The sequence below is a fragment of the Puma concolor genome, chromosome A3, assembly GCF_028749965.1.
Source record: "Puma concolor isolate L17-30 chromosome A3, mPumCon1.1.hap2, whole genome shotgun sequence".
Lineage (NCBI taxonomy): Eukaryota > Metazoa > Chordata > Mammalia > Carnivora > Felidae > Puma > Puma concolor.
In genome coordinates, this window is record NC_141669.1 from 71,742,754 (window position 1) to 71,765,814 (window position 23,061).

Here is a 23,061-nt window from a genome sequence, read left to right on the forward strand (position 1 = left end):
AGGGTAAAGGAAAGGTGTGAGATGGTGACATGTGGGGTTATATAGCAAACACCTTGAAGTCTTTAAAGAATCCTTTAAAGAAGAGATCTGGGAGCAGCCCTATTGTCTGTGCTGAGTACACTGCTAAAAATGCGAGGTTATTGTAAGGAGCTTGATTAGAAAGCTTGCCCTGTGTTGGTTAATAAAATCTCTGGCAGAGACTTTGACATTTAGATGGAGCAGTGGTTCTGAAAATCTGGTTCCCCTGGGCCTGCAATGTGAGCATTACCTAGAAACTTGTTAAAAATGCAAGTTTTCAGAACCTCTATATATCAAGGGAATCAGAAGCAAAGCAATCTATGATGTAACAAGTCCTCCTAGTATTTTCTACACTCTAAAGTTTGAGCACCACAGAGAAATAGAGACTAAACTAAGCAATTACTGGGGAGGTGGCCAAACTGGACTGTAGACTGAGTAGGGAAGAGTTTAAAATAGGGCTAAATTAAAAATCACTTACAGCTCATTATCATTATGTTTGTAGCACCTATCTAAAACCTGTACATATGAATAAATGACAGTAACTTTCATTTAGTGCTTAATATATTTTAGAAACTGTTCCAATTCCATTACACACAGTGTTATAATCATTTTACAGATGAGGAAACTGGGGCAAGGGTCCATTAAACCCACTGTCACATGAATAATAACAATGGATTCAGACTCAGTCTGGCATTCAAGCCACGTGGTCTACTGCATTACGAATGTATTCAAACCGCATAGTATAAACCTTTGGAAGAGTGTGTCAGCCACACAAGTTGGTTGAAATAACTGTATAAACAATTATGATGACAATGATTGAAAGGTGACATATGATTGGTTTATGCTTAAGCAATACCCACAACACCTAAGTACGCTATTGCAGTGAGACTTCTATAACCCCACCTGGGTGCTTAGGCAATAAATTTTAGGTAGGATGTCATAAGTGAAATTTTTTTTTTTAACATTTATTTATCTTTGAGACAGAGCATGAACAGGGGAGGGTCAGAGAGAGGGAGACACAGAATCCGAAACAGGCTCCAGGCTCTGAGCTGTCAGCACAGAGCCCGACGTGGGGCTCGAACTCACGGACCGCGAGATCGTGACCTGAGCCGAAGTCGGCAGCTCAACCGACTGAGCCACCCAGGCGCCCGTGAAATTTTTATTAAATAGAGCAAGAGAAAAGATACAGATGGTAAAATACTTCAGTCCTAAATACAACTAACCTTGATTGAATAAATCTAATCATGCTTCACAAAACAAACTGCACATCTAGGCTTTAATTCAATTTGAGTGAAGGAAGTATTGTGTTGGAACCCAACTTCCAATATGGAAGTTCTAGGTAATAGCTACACTGACTGAATTCGCCAACCTAGATCTATATGTGGTGGGAAATGAAAGTATGCTTCCAGATAAGAAAACACTTCCTAAATAAACCTGACTTTTCAGTAAGATTATTATATCTGTGGGCCTCAAGTTTATCATCTGAATAAAGAAGAGATTGCCCTACAATATCTCCAGGAATGCTTTCAGCCCCGGCCTTTTTTTTTTTTTTTTTTTTTTTTTTAATGGTTTCATTGTTTGGTTAGTTAGTTGGTTGATTTGGTTTTACTTTACTCTCAATGCTCCTGCTCTCTTATTCAGATCCTTTCTCAGAATGCCCATAGGGACCTGCACTAACCCAGAAAGGTAACGGGGTCAGAGACTTGTCTCTATAGCTTCACAGAGGACACCCACTTTTGAATTTTTACCTCTTTCTGCACTCTGGATCCCAACTCAGAAATGCCTGCAGATGGATGTGGGGTCTGCTTGTCTTTTGATTGTGCTGGCATTAGTAGAAATGCAAAATGCACGACTGACACCCTCTTCATTTTTAATTTTTAAAAGATTGGTGCTGCCTGTGGGTTTTAATATACTTCTCCTCTGCTGCTTTTAGTGTCTACTTTTCTGTTTAAATAGCTTAATACTGACCTGTAGGAATTTCCAATTAAGTTTAAGGAAAACACGAAAAGGTTGAAAGTGTCTGCCTGACAACCATCCTGTTCCTTGAGGCAGAAGGGTTGATTTTTGGAAAATGAAAAAATAATTTGAAATGACCTGTCCTTTTCCATTTCTCTGCACACTCCGCTTTCCACTCATTCTCCTCTTTCCCTCCATTTCCTTTGTTTCCACCCCCTCAGTTTTCAAACCCATCTCCCATTTCTTTCTTTTTTTTTTTTTAAGATATTCTACTTTTTACATTATTTATTTATTTTTGAGAGAGAGAGAGAGAGAGAGAGAGAGAGAGAGAGAGAGGGCTCACAAGTGAGTCAGGGGCAGAGAGACAGGGAGAGACAGAGAATCCCATGTAGGCTCTGCAATGTCAGCATCAGTGGAGAGCCCAGAGTAGGGCTTGAGCTCCTGCCCAAGTGGGGATAGAGCTCACCTGAAGCAGGGCTCAAACTCCTGAGAACTGAGAACCATGAGATCATGACCTGAGGCCAAGTTGGATGCTTAACCAACTCAGTCACCCAGGCACCCCCCCATCTCCCATTTCTTAACACCGTTGTCCAAGTTAGGCTACCTAATTTCTTGTTCATTATACATTATTAGCTGTGAATGGGTCTAGGACAATCTTCCATGCACAGCTATGAGGTTCTTTTTGTAGATCCCAGTAACCACCGTTGTTAGAGGCAGGGTAGGGTTAACCACTCTTTCAAGAGTTCCCAAAAGTGCAGGCCATAGTGAATGCAAATGCAAACCCACTTCTGCTACAAAAGCAGACATTTATTAATAAGTAGACACAAAATCTTATAGCCTGTTCTGGAAGCTTGATGAAGTTCCAGCTCTTGGTTCTGTTCGGTACATGAAAAATGTCTTGCAAAAAAAGTTGTGCAAATATGGCAGTATTTTGCTAATATGGCAGGAACCAGCTCATCATCTGTCAGAATTAGGTGACTAAGGTCTGTTAAGGATCAAAAATAGCACCCACTTCATATGGGTTTGTGATGATTAAATGAACAAATACATTTACCTCTCTCAGACTTGTACCAGTTACAAATGTGTTAGTTCTTAGTACAATTATTATGGCACCATTCCTTATGGTAAAGGACGAAAGGCCTCTTAGATTCACATACTCTGTTCAAGTGGAAGCAAAGCATGTCTATAAAATATTTTAGCCAATCCACTGATCTTGACTGTTAATAACTTCACCAAAGAGAACCCATTCCTAACCTCCATTATGCCAGTTGACAAGTCATTTATTTTGCAAATTATAACCTTTTTTTCAACATGCATTGTAATTAATGAGCAATGCCATATCATGCTTGGAGATGATGATAGCCAAGGCTTCTAGAAGCCACCTCTGGCTTCTATAATTCTGGTTGAGACATTGGAGCATAAATTCCTGATGAAGGCAGCTGACTCTCCTGGGACACAGAACACTAACACACATTTATATTACACTGTTTATGCTGAAATATTTAAGAGTAAATTATAGGCAGCCAAGCACCATGTCTCCTCCAACAATTCTAAACTCACCTGACAACAATTTGTTAGAGGCTGCCTCAGTTTCCTTTAAATAATGCAGTTCCAACCACAAGGACTGACCAGCTGAAGAGACAGAATGAATAAGCACCAGTCAGATTGGGCAAAAGTTTGTTCACAAGACTTTCCACCACTCTCTGGGCAGAGAATGGCCCCTTATTCCACCAAATTATGACCATTTGTAAGGAGTACTGCAGCATCAGTATCACAGCATCCACCCCAATCCTCCCAGGTATCGCGAAGGTGCCCTAGACATCTGCCTGAAAACTGCAGCTACAGTTTCTTCTTTCAAGGCAGCTGTAAATATTTCCTCTTTAGCTCTTGAGACTCCCATAAAACTGAGATTTCTGGCTTATCCTTTCCCTAACCCTACCTTTATCTCCCTAGGCTAGAGACAACGTGAGACAGGAAGGAGACCCTCTTCTTCATGGAATGCTCTTGGGAAGGTTCATCAGAATTCTTTACTTACTCTACTCCTATGGCTTTAATTTATATAAATCACTGTCCAAAGTCCCAGCTCCATCCTTCTCTATTTTTTAAGAGAATAACAAACTCAGTAAATCCTCATTAATCTCAGATATGAATTCACATCTTCACTAAAATTTGTAACCCCCGAATCAATAATAGTGGCACTATGGTGGTCATTAACAGACATGCACAGGGTGGCAAAAAATTTGAGTCCCTAACACCCAGCTTCCAGCTGAGGTCAAACAAGGCAACACTCTGCCTTCTCGTTTTAGCTCTTATACTATAAACGAGTGCTCTTTCTGTGTTCTATTTAGTGCCATGTTTTTCACATTTTTGTGTTTTTTGTTTGTTTTGGTTTTGGTGATTTTGCTGTTCAAAATGGCCCTTGAACATAGTGCTGAAGTGCTATCTAATGTTCCTAAGCTTAAGAAGGCTGTCATATTCCTTTCAAAGAAAGTAGGTACGTTAGATAAACTTTATTCAGGTTTGAATTCTAGTGATGTTGACGATGAGTTCAGTGTTAATGAGACACCAAATATATTAAATAAGATGTCTTTAAATAGAAAAAAAAACACATAAAATGAGGTTATGTATTGATTGGTTGATGAAAATGCTGTGACCGAGGCTTGTAGGAACCTAAGCCCTTAGAGCAACGGTTCAGTATTCCCTAATTCAGTGTCTGTAGTGACTTTATAGACCATAAGTACGATGTATAATAAGAATTGACTGTATGCACCAAGAGGCTAATTTATATTTCACATATGCTCAGCACTCACGGGAGTACAGATGAAGACTTGACTCCTCTCCCCTTCAGGAATCTCCCATCTGGATGGAGAGGGAAGGACAGATCTACACCACATATGAGCATATGAGCACACAGTACTCTATGTTTCCAATAGAGGAAGGGAAATGAATGAACTATGCAGACTAATCAGCTCAAATATGTTAGACCTATATGGGAGGAGAGACATAATGCCTTAACTGTGGGGAGCATATGATATATTTTAAAGTACTCTCACATTAAATATTGCATTATAGCCTTCCTGCCCTGTGGGATTGTTAGGAAAGATAGGAACATGACTATTTTATAAAGGAAGCTATGGAACCTCAGGGAGAGGCCAAGTGACTAATGTGACATAACCGGTAAATGGCAGGGCCAAGAATGCAGCACAGGTTTCCTATGTCCTAATCCAGTACTCTGTCCATACTAATGCTGTGAGATGTCTCCATCAGAGTATTACCAGGAGTCTTAACTCCATACTGTCAGGATGGTTTTCCTCTTCTTTTCCTTTTGAAGCTTACTTGATGTATTAAAAATGAATATTCACAACCCTTGGCTAATGAATTAAAATACACATGCTGAAAAATAACAAAATGAAGAGGAAATGGCCTGGGGGTACGGGTGGGAACAGAACACAGTGGAAGGTGCTGAATTTGGGTTCTGTTGCTCTTTGAGCAGCTGTGGGAAGTTGGGAGACATGGTGTATTTAAGAAGATAAAAGCATATTCTCTAGCATGGCTAAGCCGTTTCAGTTAGTGAACTACTGAAGAATCATTATTATTATTTTTAGTTAGAATCACATAAACTTGACAGGAATGTGAGATGCTGGATTGCTACAGATTTGATTTGTTGGCCCCTGGACCGTGGTTACACAGTGACCACCAGAGTCCCAGGGTGGACCCTAGGAACTAGGATGCAATATACAAGTCTAAATGGCCACTTCTGTGAATGGCTGATTTGAATCAAATCCTCCTAGCATTTTTTTTTTATCTTCCTGATACATGACTTTGTATTTGTTGATTTAAGGGATTACATAGACAGTGAGGAGCCAGTGAGAAGTAGTGCTTTTTCAGAGTTGTTTTCCTTTGTTTTTAAGTAGGAATAAAGACAAAATGTTCAGCCACTAGACATGTCATGGTTTTTGTCATCTTTTGGAAACCAGGGGAGTATTTTAGTCATAGTCCTAAATCCTGTCTGCTAGCCTCCACTGACTGTGGTCCTCCTTGCCAACTCCACTTGCTGTCCTAGATTTTTACTTTTAGGTGCATGTTGGCTTTGCTGGTCTCCCATCCAGGACATGCAGCTTTCAGTTAAAGATGCTGCATTTCACCAAGAGGGTATAAACATCCTCTCTTCCTCGGAGGCACTAGATTTAGGAATTTTTATTTCCTAGTGCTATTTTCCTTATGAGAAAGCATGAGAGAAAGGCGGAACTCCACCCTTACAAAAGATCATCACAGCTAGGCTTCTGTAGGGGGTCTTGGAGTATAAGCAATCTCATTCACTCTATTTCTCTCCTCTGCTTTCCTCCTCTTTACCACCTGTCTCCTTCTTCCTCTCTTTCATTCTTTCTTTTTCTGTCTCTCTCTTGGCTGCCGGAGTCACTTTTTTTTTTTTCCCTCCTCTTCCTGTGTTTTGGTTCCCTGCATTTCCACTGCCTTATATGAGATATGGTATTGTAGTGGGATCGAGGACTCTTTGTTATGAGTGATATGTGTAATTAACAGATCACCAAAACTGATGCTTGAGTAGATGGTGTCAAGCCATATTTAGAAGATTGGGTTTGAACACCTGGCAGAACAAGTTTGGTCCAATAAAAAGAGCCGAATTCTTTCCCTTTTAAGAGCTCTCAAGACACTGGTTACATCTAAACCATAGGGGTAGGGGAAGGGTGCCATTTGCCGTTGTAATTCAGACGGAGGGATCACCTGGCAGAGGAGGGAGAGTTGCTTTTTAGGTGTTCCCCGCATCGCAGTACACGTGTCCCTTTGATGTGTGGAGAATGCACGAGCGAGGCAAAGCAGGGCGATTTTTGTGGGAAGCTAGACCAGCCTCCCTCGTTACATAGGCTCGTCCTCTGCATTGCATCCGAGCTTCAGTGATTTGCTGTTTGGAGACTGCAGATTTGCATAGAGCCCCTCGCTTCACCAGCGTGTGTGGTTTTTCTTTTCTTTTCTTTTTTCTTTTTTCTTTTTCTTTTCTTCTCTCCCCCCCCCCACCCCCACCCCCGCCCTACTCCTTCGTCTGCTTCCTCTTTTGCTCAACTCCCTTTCCCCCGTTCGATCCCCCGCTTCCTCCATAAGGTGCACTCTTGCCTCTGAACCCCTCGCCGGGCGTAAGTGTCAGGAGGCGGCGGACGCGGGGATTGCCTCGGGAGCAGGCGATGCGCGCCGCTGCTCCGCGCGCTGCCCGGGGGAGGCTGGCGCGGTCGGGCGAGCCGGCCGGGGCTGGATGGAGGGAAGGGGCGCCTCGATTCCATGGGGTCTGCTTCTCCCTTGAAAGGAGGTCGGGCCGGCGAAGTAGCCTCCCCAGTCCCCACACACGATGCTAAATGGATTTACCTAGTGGAATCGCGGTGGATGGCTGTCATGTAGAAGTGAGGACCCTCCGGGAGGAGCTTTAAACAATTTCCCCGCTCCCCACCCCCCGGCACGCACTCTCGCCCGAAACTCTTTGGGAGTATCTCTCGAGAACCTGGAGCCCTGGAAATCTGGGAGCAGCCGCTCTCTCCGCGCTCGCTGCTCCCCGGGGCCGCCTTCCCGGACAAGCCCCCCCATCAGCTGCATTCGCCTCGGCTATGTTTCGGATTCTTTGGGGCGCACGGCACGGCGGACTCCAGGACCCCGAGAAGACTGTCCGAAGGAGGGAGAGGATGGGTGCCCTGGCGCGGTGAGGCGGCCGGCGTGTCAGCCCACCCGGAGCCGCCCGCTCTCCGGCGCCCTCGCCCCTCCCTGCGCCCCAAACTTTGCCTCCCGCGGCGGTTGCCCCTCGGCGGGCGCCCCGCCATGTACCAGAGGATGCTCCGGTGCGGCGCCGAGCTGGGCTCGCCCGGGGGCGGCGGCGGCGGCGGCGGCGCAGGGGGGCGCCTGGCCCTGCTCTGGATAGTCCCGCTCACCCTCAGCGGCCTCCTAGGAGTGGCATGGGGGGCGTCCAGTTTGGGAGCGCACCACATCCACCATTTCCATGGCAGCAGCAAGCATCATTCAGTGCCTATTGCAATCTACAGGTCACCGGCATCCTTGCGAGGCGGACACGGTGGGTCTGAGGTGCCAAGTTCTCGCGGGTTACTCCCTGTCTCCTCCCTTCCAGCCCTGCGCTCGCTTCTTGGCCCCTAAGGCTCAGAGAAATGGGAGCGCGAGAAAGGGAGGTGCATTTGGGTGTGTTTGGTGGGAGCCACTTATCTCTTTGAAGACAATAGAAAGGGGCTGGGGGAAGGCGTCGCGGGTGTTTGTGGTGAGGGGTGGGAGGGGCGCTTCTTGTCGGGGTGCCGGGAGGAGAGATGTGGGCACCTATTAACGACCGTCCCTGGCCGGGCGCCTGGGCCCCGCGGGAAGGGGGCGTTGCTAGCCAGAAGGTCACTCGGTGTGGCCGGATGGGGCGTCGCGCTCAGCCGAGGGACCTGAGCGCCACAGAGAGGAGGGCTCTGCAGAGCCTTTTGTCTGTGCTGTGTGTGCTGCCCCACCTCCTGCCCATTTTCCCAGGCCTGGGGGAGGGAGAGGTTCCAGCTCGCACATTCCTTCAAAGTGTGCCCAGACTGCAGTGACAGTGAAGCGGTTGTGGTCTCGGGACTCGCTCAGCAGGATGCAATTGCTTTAGCATCCACCTCTTCCCTTAACTGGAGAAGGTAGGATGGTCACCGAGGCACCCTCCCCGCTGCTGGCCAGCCCCCCTGCCAGGCTCGGAGACGACCTCTGAATACCATCCCCTTTGCTCCATCCCCACACAGACACACTTCTCTTTCTCGGTGATTGGACTGAGTTGTTGTTTGTTTGTTTTGTTTTGTTTTGAAACAGGGCAGGGAGAGGTTTGGCTACCCAAACCCATCTCCCTGGGGATCCTCTTTGAAGGCTGTTGGGATGAAGGAGGGCCTGCTGCCTTCTTCCTCAGAGTTGAGTGCTTCCCAGAGAGGGCTGGTGGGTCAAGGCTGGCTGGTCTAAGCCAGGAGGTCTGCCTGGAGGAGAAGTTAGAGTAGAGTGAAGTTATTCTCCTGACCTCAGCTTCCTTTGTAAAGAGCAGAGTGTGGAGAAAAGCCTTGGTTGGTAGGTTTCTTCTCCAGAGTGGCGGAGAATGTAAGGCCAGATTCCTCTCATCTTCAGAGAAGTGCCTATTTCAGATTCCCTGAACTGCCAATAAATAAAGCATCAAACTGTTTTGGGGAGTCTTTCCCACTACCAGTGTTTATTCTCCCTCAGTGTAAGTAAAGTCTTCCACTTGAAAAGACAGGGTAAAAGTTGTGGACACTTCTATCCCTTCCCCTGCCCCCTTTTCCTTGCAGGGCCCCTTCCTCTTTCAGACTTCATTCGGCTTTAGAGCCTTTGCCCCTCTCCCCGGGGAATTCTTCTCCCCTGAACAGCTGTTGCTTATACCTGGATGGCCCTCCTCCCCAGGGATAGGCTTCCTGTCTGAGGACAATTCTGGTTAGCTTGTAGCTTAACCTCACTGAAGAGAGAACAAATCCTCTTGACAACTCCTCTTTAGGAGTGGCTTAGAGACCTACCTCACTGTAGGTCCTAGGAATCTCTTCCCTTCCTTCCCCTGGTTCCTCTCAAGAATTTTCTCCAGTTAAGAGTGGCTAGGATGAAAACAGGATGATGCCCCACACCTGGGCTTCTGAGCTGAGACTAGCCAAGCGGCTAGATCCCTGTGAAACAGTAAGGAGTTTCTATTGCTCTCACCACTCGCTCACAGTATTCCCGGACCTTGTTGTTCCTTTTACCTGGTGCAGTTCTCACCCACTGCCCTGCCTTTGTGCACGACTGGGTGAGTCCCATGGGAGGGAGACCAGTGGGGGTATGGGAGGGGCAGACAGAGCGTGGGTAGGTGAGGTGAGCCAGATGGGGGTATTCGAGGGGATGGGGTGTCTAATTGTACCAGTGGGAAGTACTTGCCTAAAAATCTCCTGTGCATATTAACTTCTCCTTTACTGTGGCTCTGCCTCTCCCGAGGGCTGAGGGAGCTGAACGGGGAGCGCCCTGGGGAAATGGGGAGAGGAGAACAGCTAGGGGCCCTGCCGCAGAGCGGGGCGCTCCTCTCCCAGACCACTGCAGCTGCTACCCCAGTCAGGCGCCGTCTGCTGGTCTTTACAAACATTTTTGTCTTTCTTTTTCTTTCTTTCTTTTTCCCTCCAGAATACATTGCTTGTCTCTGTATGTGAATGAAAACCTAGGAGCATGTATCATTGAAAAAGAGACAGGGTAGAAGGCAGTGGGGGGCAGTGGTTGGTATTATTCTTTTGGGTCAGAGAACTTTCTCTTTCCTTTGAAGGTTATATTGTATGGTCATATTTGTTTGTTTTTGAAACTCTCTCCACCCTCTTTACACATACTTTTGGATGAACCTCTCTGATTTCTTCTTCTTTTTTTTTTTTTTTAAATCAGGGTAACAAACTTACCTGTCAGCAGCCATTCTCCACCAAATAAAAGCTGGTGTGAATCTTTCATACTTTATCCCTTTCCTTACGTGAAGAGAGGGAATTAACTCTAGCTAGAGAACAATCAAGGAACATTAAAGATGAAATAAGCCTCTCAAGGGTGGGGGATGGAGAGGGGCTGAGAGCTGGGCAGGCAGGGTGGTGGCTTAAAAAAAACCTATAAGAAAGAGGTGATGTTGAATTTGCTGGGTCAATAAACTGTCCGAATATTCAGCTAATTAGACTAAGGGCCCACAAGAAAATAATCTTTGAGCCTAATAGATGAGGGTAAAGGGGAAGAGCAAAGGTGACTGACGGTAGGGTAAATTCCTAGTTGAAAATCAAGGCAGGTGTAAATGAGGTTTAGTTCAAAACTTGAGACTATTGAAAACATACATATGTTGATGAACAAAGGAGCCAGCCTGTTTTTTGTATTAGAATTTCTTGGAATCATAAGCGTTTTTTTTTTTTTTCTTAATAGGGAAAGCACCGTACGTATATGTTCGAATGTGTAAAAGAAAAATCATGTGTGGTGTATTTTAGGGAATAAAATTGAATCTAACCTCTCTATGTTTTGAAAACTGCTGGGTAGACTATCCAGGTTCATTCTTCTTCATTTTCTCATCTTGCCATGCTTCATTTGCACTATTATGAGGTGTCACTTACAAGGATTGCAGGGTGCTGAAAGCGCTTATGGCTACCCTGAGCATCTTTGTGCAAGCTGACCCAGTTGCAGAGATTATGATGAGGTTTTCTTTTCTTTTCTTTTTTTTTTTAATGCATATGAGAAGCAGGTTTTGAGATCACCACAGAATCCCATTTTTATTTTGCATATACTTAAAAATATAAATGATGAAAAACACCTCCATAAAAAATTATATTTCTATTTTAAAAAACAGAGAGCTGTGTGACTATATATGATTAAAAAAACAAGCCTGCTTATAATTAAGGATGCTACTTAAAGCAGGCTAGAGTTCAGAATAGACCAGTGTGTTCAGTTAGTATTTCTTTAGCAATGTGCCATTTGTGCCAAACATAGAATGATGTCAGCGCAGTGCTCAGGTTCCCATATCCACTCTTGGCTTTCCTAGGAACCTCTGCGTACTTTCAAAAATTAGCTTAGAGCCTCTCAGTAGTTTTCAGAGATAAAGGAAGGAGAAAGCCATCATAAAATTGAACCTACCAGTGCCAGCCGTTCTCCTCCCACAAATATGAGCTCCGGAAATTATACTGTCATGATTAGCTTATAATATTAAAGGGCAAAAGGGCTTCCCCAGAAGGGAATGTTAACAGATTTTAAAAGGGTGGTTTATAATTGAAGTAGCCCAGTGCTGTTATATAAGAATAATAATTATATCTTGAATTTATAACATTTCTCTTTCTGAGGCACTTCTGTACATACACTAACTTCTCTGAGGACCAGTCAGTTTTGGAGGGAGTTTAACATTTTCCTTATAAGGATACTGAAGCACACCATAGGTGCCCTGGAAAATGGAGCCAAATCTCTGATCAAAGTCAAAGAGGAATTAGAATCAAGGCTTCCTGGCCCATAGCCCAGAGCAACTGAGAGGGTCCACCATGTGCTTTAATGGTTGATCTCTTGGAGATGAAATCATTGCAAGGACCAGAGCATAGCATTTTGCTTCCAACATGTAGTAACAACAATCAATGCTGTAAGGGAGGCTGATGACACCTCACTGATGCCCCACTGGTCACTTCATTGATTCTGCTGAGGAGGATTTTGTTTTTCTTTTGTTTTTCTCAGGGACGAAAGTTGCAGTGATACACTGATCCCTTTGCTCCTTTGTCTAGCAACCAAGAAAGTTAGCAAAACCTTTTGCAATATACTTCACTTAGCATTGAAGAAAAATTTAGCTTTTCTGGTAATTAATTCATACGTGTGACCCAAAACATTTTTGGCTATGAATATGCTGCTGAAGTAGACATTTCTACCTTACACCTCTTTCTTACTTTGGCTTTTTGGACAAAAATATGCATCACTGCAGTGCTATTTTAGATAAGACGGTCAGGTAATATTTCTAGAAGAAGTTTTTAATAAATCATGGTCCAAGTAATCCAAGACTCTAGGGTAACTTTTGGTTGCCCTCCATTTTAATATATTTATTTATTTTTGTTGATTGTCCATCCATTGCTTCAGAAAATATATAGTATGTGCATGTTTTTGTATTTGTGCGCCAGGTACCATGGAAGGCCGGATAGTAATTGGGATAATGGGAATAGAGGTAAGGGAGGAGGAGCAAGATACCCAAGGCAGGACCATCAGAAAATTTAGTTTAGTTCCAAAAATACAAGCTACTGTTAGAAACAGTTAATCTTTAAGCAGACAAACAAAACTTGTTCTTTACAAACAAATAGCCTCTGAGCATAAAGGCAAAAAACATAAAGTTTATGTGTGTGTAGCAATCATCTGATGCTCAACATGAAATGATCTTATAAAAACATCAACATAGTGGATTTTATCTACATTGTGTTACCTTGTCCTTTAATATTAATGTTGTATAAAGGGCTCCTTGCATAATTGCTTTTCACTAAGTTGCTAGGTATATTTCTTCTAACAAAATATAAAGTCTTTTATTTTTCAAAAAGAGATAAGGCAGATGTATTTAAGACAGCAGCTTCACTGACTTAGATTCATACCACTGTAAAAATAATTGAGGCAGCCTGATCTGGTGAAGATAATTCACAGAAGCATATCTATGTGAAAATCTGGCCGCTGCCACTTTCTAGCATCGTATAAATTTACTAAACTATTTGTCCTCACTAAGATTGTTTTTGCAGTCTGTAAAATGAAAATATCAGTTATATCTCAGTGGAGAATAAATGAGACCATGGGTTTGATAAGTGTCCAGACTATAATAGGCCCCAAATAAATGTTTGTTTAAAAAAAAAATTAGACATTTAGGTTGTTTACACATCTTGGCTGTTTTGAAGACTGCTCTAATGAACATGGGAGTGCGAATATCTCTTCCAAATCCTGATTTTAGATTTTTCAGATAAATACAAAAAAGTGGCATTGTTGGATCATGTGATAGTTTTGTTGTTGTTGTTGTTGCTTTGTTGTGTGTGTGTGTGTGTTTCTTTTAAAGAACTTCCATCTATTTTTCACAATGCCTGCACCATTTTGGATTCCTCCCAGTGGTGTACAAGGATTTCATTTTCCCTACATCCTTGTCAAAATTTGTTGTCTTTTCGATAATAGCAATTCTAATAGGTGTAAGGTGATATCTCAGTGTGATTTTCGTTGAATGGATAAAGAAAATATACTACATGCATATAAGGGAATATTATTCAACCTCAACAAAGAAGAACATACTTCTTTGGTATGTTATATCACGGGTGAACCTTGAGGACATTATGCTGAGTTAAATAAGCCAGTCACAGGACGACAAATACTCCACTTACATGAAGTATCTAAAATAGTCAACTTCATAGAATCAGGAAGGGTATGGTGGTTGCCAGAAGCTGGGCAAAAGAGGGACTGGGGAGTTGCTAATCAGTGGGCATAAAGTTGAGTTGTACAAGATGAATAGGTGCTACAGCTGTAGCACATTGTGCTTATAGTAACAATACTGTATTGCACACTTAAAAGTTTGTTAAGGGGTGCCTGGGTGGCTCATTCAGTTAAGTGTCTGACTTTGACCCGGGTCATGATCTCATGGCCAGTGGGCTCAAGCCCAACATCCGGCTCTGTGTTGACAGCTCAGAGCCTGGAGCCTGCTTTGGATTCTGGGCTTCCTTTCTTTCTGCCTCTCCCCTGCTCATGCCCTGTCTCTCAAAAATGAGTAAATGTTAAAAAAAAAAAAATTCGTTAAGCAGGTAGATCTCATGTTAAGTGTTCTTACCATGATAAAATAAAATTTTAAAAAATTAGAAGAGATTTCAGGGAGAAGACAACATGAAGTGGAAAAAACAGACTTGAACCCAGGAGACATGAGTTCCAGTTCTGATTCATCCAGTGATGGTGTTTATCCTCATAGACAGCTGTCAGTGCCTCATTTACACAACATTGTGTGCCTCATTCTTAGTAAAAGACACAATTGGTTATTTTATGTGCTATGATCTTAACAATAATGTTGAGCATGGCTTTTTATATTGTTTTTTGTCATTCATATTTTTAATTGGACTAAGATCATTTCCAACTTTGAGTTCTAAGATTCCTTAGATTAAAAGAAGCTCTTAAAATCCTCATACTCCTGTTGTCTTTTTCCAGAGGCTTATTGATCCTAAACATACCATAACTGGAGATATTTTTGCAAAGATTGTATTCAGGTCCCTTAAGCCATTGTGTTGTCTTCTTCATGAGTTAGAATGGCTTACTTAGGTGCACAGGAACCATGTGGGGGGGCCAGGATCAGGACACTTGCCTTTCAGTTGAGGTTCTGAGGAATATCTCTTAGAAAAGGCACCTGTTTCCTTTACCTGGTCTTCTTCCCCAGTTTTTGTTTGCTTCTTTTTTTTTTTTTTTTATTTTTTTGGTCTGTGTGGGGTGTCAAATATCTCTCTGCGCAGAAATTGGTGATAGCCTTTTAAATATTCCTTTCTCTCACAAAATGCAAGATTTTTTCTCCATGTGGATCATCTAAGAATGAATTCCCTCAAGCTTTAGACAGAAACTTAGTAAAAACAGCTATATTTTAAGTATACATTTCCACAGAGCCCTCATGTAAAGTGTCTCATTTAATCAACATCATAACCCTGGCAGGGCTCATGATAACCATTTTGCTGACAGGGAAGTAGATTTAGAGAGGCAATGGTTCTGCCAGGGTCACTTAATTAATAAGTATCTGCAGTACTGTTGCTTTTCCACTATAGTATGTTAAGAGGCAAGGTTTTTTTTTTAAAAAAAAATACTGCATTTAAATTTAGAAGGTCTGAATTTTGTCCTAGTGTTGTCATTTTCCAATTTACTTTCTCAAGAAAAAAAAAAGTTTCTTCATTAAGAAGAAAATTGGCCAAGAATTGGGAGCTAACTGATATAGTTATTAAGAATTTCAAGTGACTACATATATGAATTTTGTATCTCCATTCTGGCAGAAGAAACTATAGTTAATACTACATTCTGATACTTGGCTGAGAGTAGGTGGTAAGATGGGTATGGATTCATAAATGAGGGGCATTTTCAAATTCAACTTAAAGTATTATACTCCATGACAAATAATATTATTAATAAATAGTAGCAATTATAATAAAAAAACATTTTATCACTAAAAGATGATGTTACTAAGCAAATTTTCTGTTAATCACTAAGTATACAGGCAGATAAGAATAAACTGCTGTCTGTGATTTTTATGAACTTGATATCTATGGGATTTGTGGATCGGAACTGAAGTAGTGTAGAAAGTTTATTTCTCCAATGTACTTCTAAGATATGTGGTTATGTCCATATTGTTTTACATGAAGCTTGTATGAATCTGGTAGCCATTTGTGTGTGTGTGTGTGTGTGTGTGTGTGTGTGTGTGTGAGAGAGAGAGAGAGAGAGAGAGAGAGAGAGACAGACAGAGAGACAGAGAGAGAGAAAGTAAAAATTCTAGACCCCTTTTAGTTATGGGATCTCTAGTTCAAATGTATTATATAATGTGACCCCATTATGGACTTTGCTATATAGTCATGTACATATTTGGTATGGTTTTTTTTTTTCATATAACTATATTGGTGCAAAAAGTATTATGAAATATGTCTGGGAATTAGTAACTAGAAATAAAACTTTTAAGTAAATGTTAAAGAAGTGATTTTTACTGTGTAGTAAAATACACGGCAGTGACATTTACTGACTTGGACATCAGTTCTGCACAGTTGTTTTGATTATATGAGTTGCCATTGGACTAACATTGGTACATGTAATTATTTATGTGGTTCAGCCTGTCTTGGCTATTAGTTACCATCTGGTCATCATAGCATATTTTTCTAGATGACTACAGGATGCAGGGCTGCTAAACAGAAGTGGTATTTCTGATGCTTCTTAAAACTGAGATGATTTGGGGTTCTGAACTCTCTAATTTTACTTTAAGATCAGATTATCTAAAGTATGGATAGTTACACAGAATAAAGCACATCACTCTGGTTGCAGTGCTGTTCTAAAAAATATATTCAGAGCAAATATGGAAGTTCAATGTCATAGTACTCTGGGAGTATCCAGTTAGCACTTTCATTTGGATATGCAGCAGGGTGTTTTAAAGAAGTATGCAGTTTTCCTGATGAGTTTTCCTTTTATTTTTTTTCAAGATTTTGCCTTTCTTAATCTGATAAATTCTCTAGTTTATATCCATGCCAATGTATATGTCATTACCTTTTCATTATCAAGTATGTTACAATCTGTTATAGAGAAATAGGACTGGATCATGACGAGTTTAAATATCTCAGAATTTTTGCCTAGAAGGTGTATTACAGAAATTGAGCTTTCTCTTTTTCTTGAAGGGTATTATTTGCTAGTCTATTTATTTTGTATTTCACATAGACTTCTGAAAATCTTTCCATGTTGGATTATTTATGCCTAACATACTCATTGAAAATTGATCATTTTCTACATTACACCTTTCCAGAGTTGAAGTAATGAAACTTTTCTAACACTCTAGACTAAATTCCTTGAAGTGTACCTTTAACATTTTCAGAATGGCAATACTCTGTATCAGTCATTTTCCATAGCTACTGTCAGAGTAATAGCATATGGCGGAATAAGATGAACATTAAATTTATCTTTCAGCATAGTGGTTAATTGGACATGCTGTTAAATATGCAAATAATATATTTGGTTTCCCCATTCATTCTCTTTGGGACTTGTCCTAAATGAGATAATAGAGGTTTGATTCTACAATGGACAACTTATCATACCATAATCAAAAGTAGAATACTGCCAATGAATCTCTGACAAACATCTTTATACAATAGCCTATGTTTTTGTATACACATGAGGTATTGATTGGGTACCTTTGTGATGATTGAAATACATACCAATAGTCTACTTGAACTTGCCAGTTATAAAACCTTTGCATTAGTAATCTTATTTTTAAACATAAGATGTTGCTCTTATTTTCAAATAAAATAAAAATTTTAACTATCTTTACACAAAAAATCAATGCAGCTCTTGGCTTATAGTAATGGAGTGACTTAGATGCTGTTGAGGTATTTCACTATTTCTTATTCTATCCCAGTGAAAAGGCTGTGCATAGAAGAACCAGGGCTATGAAAGTGGTGGTAAATGGCCAATTACATCATTTATTTATTTATCAATCAATTAGTCCTAATTATACATTAGGAATTGTTCTAATCCCTTAACCAAATATCAACTCTTTTAATCCTCAACACTCTATGAAGTACTCATATCAATCTTCCATTCTACACACAAGGATATTAAGGCACACTGGGGTTAAGAAATGACAAGATTATAAAAACTAAAGTTCTGGGACCTGGATTTAAACCCAAGCAGGCTCACTTGGAAGCCCATGTTTGTAACCCCTACATTATGCTACCAACAAGCCTCATTTATCCTGACTGAGCATTTTATTTTCTCCTCCAGCTCTTATCACCAGCAGTACATAGGGGGGGCAACCAAGGATGACTATCTGGATTTACTTTGTTTAATTTCCAGCAAGTCATTCGCTGAAGGTTTAGTACCTTATCCTTATCTGCCAATTTGTGTTTATGCATTGTGCTCCTTAACTACACAGGGCATCAGGAGGCTTCCTGTGCCTCCCTTCCTCATCACTTTATTTGTTTTGAATGACTTATTTTTATTTATTTATTATTATTTTAATGTTTGTTTGTTATTGAGAGAGAGAGAGAGAGAGAGAGAGAGAGAGAGAAAGTGTGAGCAGGGGGAGGGGCAGAGAGAGAGGGGCAGAGACAGAGGGAGACACAGAACCTGAAGCAGGCCCCAGGCTCCAATCTGTTGGCATAGAGCTTGACTCCGGGCTCGAACTCACATACCATGAGATCGTGTGGGGCTCAAACTCACATACCGTGAGATCATGACCTGAGCCGAAGTCCAACCCTTAACCGACTGAGCCACCCAGGCGCCCCTTGAATGACTTATTAATCTCAATATCTACCACCACACCAAGAGTAAAGGAGTGATTGATTAAAGATGCTTATTAATGTTTATTAACTTCTTTCATTCTAGTTGGCAAATACATTCCCCACCAAATTGGTAGGTCTGCTGTGATAATAGACTAATTTGCAAGTGAAGCCATGATTTACAATTAAAAAAGAACAGTTGCATTTTATCTGATTATGATTATAGTCTTATGAGATGAAAAGAATCCTTCTATAAATGGTTAAATAAAATTGTATATTTTTAAGAGTGCCTGGGTGGCTCAATTCGGTTGAGCATCCAACTTTGGCTCAGGTCATGATCTCATGGTTCACGAGTTCGAGAGCCCAGCATCCGGCTCTGTGCTGACATCTCAGAGCCTGGAGCCTGCTTCAGATTCTGTGTCTCCCTCTCTCTTAGGCATGGTATTATATGACTACAGAAAAAATTTAAGGATTTCTGCCACTCATTTGTTTTATTTTTATTTTTTTAAAATGTTTATTCTTGAGAGAGAGAGAAAGAGAAGACGAGCCAAGGCAGAGAGAGAGAGACACACACACAGAATCCAAAGTAGGTTCCAGGCTCTGAGCCCTCAGCTCCATGCCCAACACGGGGCTCAAACTCACTAGCAGTGAGATCAGGACCTGAGCTGAAGTCAGATGCTTAACTGATTGAGCCACCCAGGTGCCCATCTGCCAGTCATTTTTAATTAGACTATAAGTTGGGAAATCATTCAGAATAGGTGGTAAATGCTTTGAAGTTTGAGCTACATTTTTCTTAGAGATTTTTTGTTTGTTTCTCCAATTTAATACCACTTATATTAACACTGCTGAAATTCTAGGAATTCCATAACGAGATAAAGGATTGGGGTGTTTTTTGTTGTTGTTTGTTTTTTTAGGTCTTGTGTCTATATCTAACTGACCTTGGGCAAGTTTCTAAACCTTTCTGTGCCTCAAGAGTAAGATTTTCCTCCTTGAGAGTAAAGTAGGGCCTATAATATCTACTCTGTAGGGTTGTCATAAAGACTACTTTATATAATCATCTGACACAGGACCTGATAAATGGTGGCTACTTTTCCAGTAATAGATTAACCTCTTTCCAACATTGGGTCTTCTCTCCCCTAGACTCCATTAAGGAAAAAAACAAAGACTGAAGTTAGTTATAAACACTATTATCCTTGGAGTCTTTTAAAATAGATTGTCTTCTCATCATGCTAGATCAACTTGGTGGATAAAGACAAGGGGTTGAAATTGAGATCCTTTCCTGGCATTTGATTCATCCGAAAAAGGATGGTGCAGATATTAATTAGAAGATATTATGCATAAAACCAACAGTTTTTATGCCCTCTCTTCCTTTGGGAGTTAAACCAGGAACACTGCATCAGGGCTGAACTATAAAAGCTATTGATGCATCATAGTGTTGGACTTTGTTTTCTTTAGAAATTTCTTTTTGAATTTAGATGAGGATTCCTTAAGATAGGGTGGGGGAGGAGAGAGCATTGATGATGATGAGAGACTTAGGAAAATGAGCATACACTTTTTTTTTTGCCCAGTCAGGCTCTGAAAATGTCAGCAAACACAAAGCCAACTTTACCTGGCTATATTACAGCTGAAAGAGATTTCCGTAAGAGAAACAGTATTTCCTGGCCCAGAATCGCTATGTCACTTCTTTTACAATGGCCACTTTGCTTATGTCGTAGCCAAATGCTAAGAGTTTAGCATTTAAACAGAACATAAGCATTTGAGAATACTAAATCAAATGAAAATGCCCAGCAACTGTAATTTAATCACCTACTTTTAAAAGGTAGCTAGCCAATTTCCTAAAATAAGTGAATGTTTTAACAGGAACTTAATATCCATGCTTGATTTTTTTTATCCTTTCTAAAAAGAGGCTATCTTAGGGACGGTGTGGTAGGCAAAATTTAATGATGGTCAGAAGCACATTTATTTCAAGTATGTGATCACCTGGGATGATGTAGCCTTTGAGATAGAGTAACTTTATGGAGTGACGCATTACTTTCATACCCCAAAGTGTGAAGAAATGCTTTGAAGTGAGTATTTCAGACAAAGCAAGACATGTTTAAGATAAGCAGCTGATAAAGTTAAAGTTATTGTCTTTATTGCGCTTCCCCCAAGGTTTTCTTATTGTGGTATATGAGTGCCACCAACAAGTTTAACTTATGAAACCAGGCAGCTTGAATTTTACCCTAAATGAAGATGACTTTCTAGATAACAGATAATGAAGAATGTTCCTGGAGAAAGCATTGCCTGGCTCCTCTGGGGCTTATGACATATGAGTCTAAGTCCTACCTTATGCATTCATGCATTCCATAGTATTTTGGAGAATCTGGAGACTCTTCATATGGAGTGCCTGCCATTCATAAAACAGGGCCCAGTGAACATGCCTTGGCAGTCTGCACTGTAGCACTGTAGGTGTTCAGAAGTCAGAGATACAATTTTCAGCAGAGACATAATTTCTACAGAGAACTCATTCTTAGTTTAGCTGTAAAACACGATGTTGTGCTTACTGGATGCTGGCTTTAAGGTACTACAGAGGAACACACTCCTGAGTGATGGACAAACACACAGAAACAAAAAACCTTCAAAGAGCAGGGCAGTGCTCTGTCCTTCCCTTGCCTTTAGGAAGCCTGATATCCTCACTGTTAAATGTCCTTTATCTGCAGAGAGAAAATGATAAAGGAGGGACATGTAGGGAACTGACTTTCTGTTTTTACATAATTTCTTTCATTCAGCCTCCTCATTCACAATATGCAGATATTTAGGTTATTACCAAATGTGGGTGTTTGTACACTCTATGCTGGCAAATCACTGTCCTAAGAGTGCCAAGAAGGCAGAGACCAATCATTAGTCAACAATGCTTATCAAGTGCCTGCTACTTGTGGTGGGACATTGTCTTAGTGACTCCCACAGGACACAGGCCCTGAAAGAGACAGTCAAATCCATTCTGTTGCCTTGGGCTTTAAAATTCAACCTGCCTGCATCCTGTTCTTTCAGGCCTCTGGGAGGCCTTCCCAATGTCCTAGAGCAGCAGCAATGAGATGTCAAATACATCTCCTTTTCACCCTACCACTGCTTTACAGACATACCAGAGGCTTCATTTACACCATCAAATGGAGTAGACAGACACAGACCTTCCTTCTCTACACATTTCTATAGAAAACTGGCCAGTGTCCTGTTGGTGGTTGGGGAGATGTTTGATTGCATTTGTGTTTTCACATTTGTAGTGCTCTTAATTGTTAAAAATGGTTTCTCATGTTTTTTTTTTTTTTCTTACATGATACATACAATAAACCTGTGGCAGGTTTTGCCCCACTTTGCAATTGGGGAAACAATGTGGATCGTTCACATTAAGTGGCCTGACTTGATCACATGTTTATAAATGGGAGACCTGGGACTTAAAACACTGTATGCTAGCTCCCAAAGGCCAGTGCTGCTTCTGCCATGCAAGTAGGTGAACACAGAGTGTTTGTGTACTGTCCATAGAAACCCTAGGAGACGAGTATACCTAATGATTCAGTAGGGATTCTGGGAAGAAACCACTGAAAGAACTGAGTCTTACAGATCTGCTGGGCTACAAGGAAAAGGTATTTATTTTTTAAAATAAAATTTAAAAAACTGCATATTTGGTGATGAAGGGAAGGAAAATTTTTCCTCTACTTTTCAAGGTCTTCCAGCTGGACAAATAATGAAATTTACATGAAACTGATTAACAATAGAAAAAGACCAAAGTTTTATTATGTGTGCATGAAGGCCCAGTAATGAAATTGAAGCCAAATAATGAATAAAGAAATGACAAAGGCAGGCAGTTTTTGTTTTATTTTTTAAGTTTATTTAGTGCCTGGGTAACTCAGTCAGTTAAGCATCCAACTTCTGATCAGGTCATGATCTTGCAGCTTGTGAGTTCAAGCTCTGCCTTGGTCTCTGTGCTGACAGTTTGGAGTCTGGAGCTTGCTTCAGTTTCTGTCTCCCTCTATCTCTGCCCTTCTCCTTCTTGCCCTCTCTCTCTGTCTCTCAAATATAAATGAACATTAAAAAAATATTTTTTAAGTTTATTTATATTTGAGAGAGAGAAAGCATGAGAAGGGGAGGGGCGGAGAGAGGGAGGGAGGGAGAGAAAGAGAGAGAGAGAGAGAGAGAGAGAGAGAATTCCAAGCAGGCTCCACACAGTCAGCACAGAGCCTGATGTGGATCTCAGACTCATGAACCACGATATCATGACCTAAGCCATAGTCAGATACTTAACTGACTGAGCCACCCAGGTGCCCCAAGGCAGCTAGTTTTTATACTTTTTAGATGAAGAGACAATAAATCTGTGAAGAATTGGCAGGACAAAGAAAACTTAATTTTGGGAACTTCAATTAGTAAAAATTCTAAACAGAATCTGGGCTGGGGTAGTAAATAAGTGAAAAGTAACAAGGATTATTTATATAACCTTCCTGGCCCTGAATTTCCTCTCTGGTGATAAGGATATCTCTTTACCTCAAGGTCTTGAGAGGGTACCTTTTACATGGGAGATTTATTTCCTGTTTTCAGTGTAATAGCGGGGGTCTGAGTGTCCTTTTGGCTATCTCTTAAG

General features: G+C 41.2%; 1 protein-coding gene across 24 annotated transcripts in view; it reads left to right on the forward strand.

Annotated features, from left to right (window-relative positions):
- Window positions 1-23,061, forward strand: part of NRXN1 (neurexin 1) — a 1,142,850-nt gene that overhangs the window by 704,327 nt on the left and 415,462 nt on the right. For 2 of the 24 annotated variants that reach the window (XM_025931961.2, XM_025931964.2), the window contains exon 1: window positions 7,087-8,044. The exons of 20 other annotated variants lie outside the window; for them this stretch is intronic. In XM_025931961.2, the coding sequence (XP_025787746.1) occupies window positions 7,795-8,044 (250 nt within the window). In that variant the 5' untranslated portion in view covers window positions 7,087-7,794. Of the gene's footprint in view, window positions 1-7,085; window positions 8,045-23,061 lie in introns of those variants that run through there. 2 more of the 24 variants (XM_025931962.2, XM_025931963.2) reach the window with 2 other exon arrangements.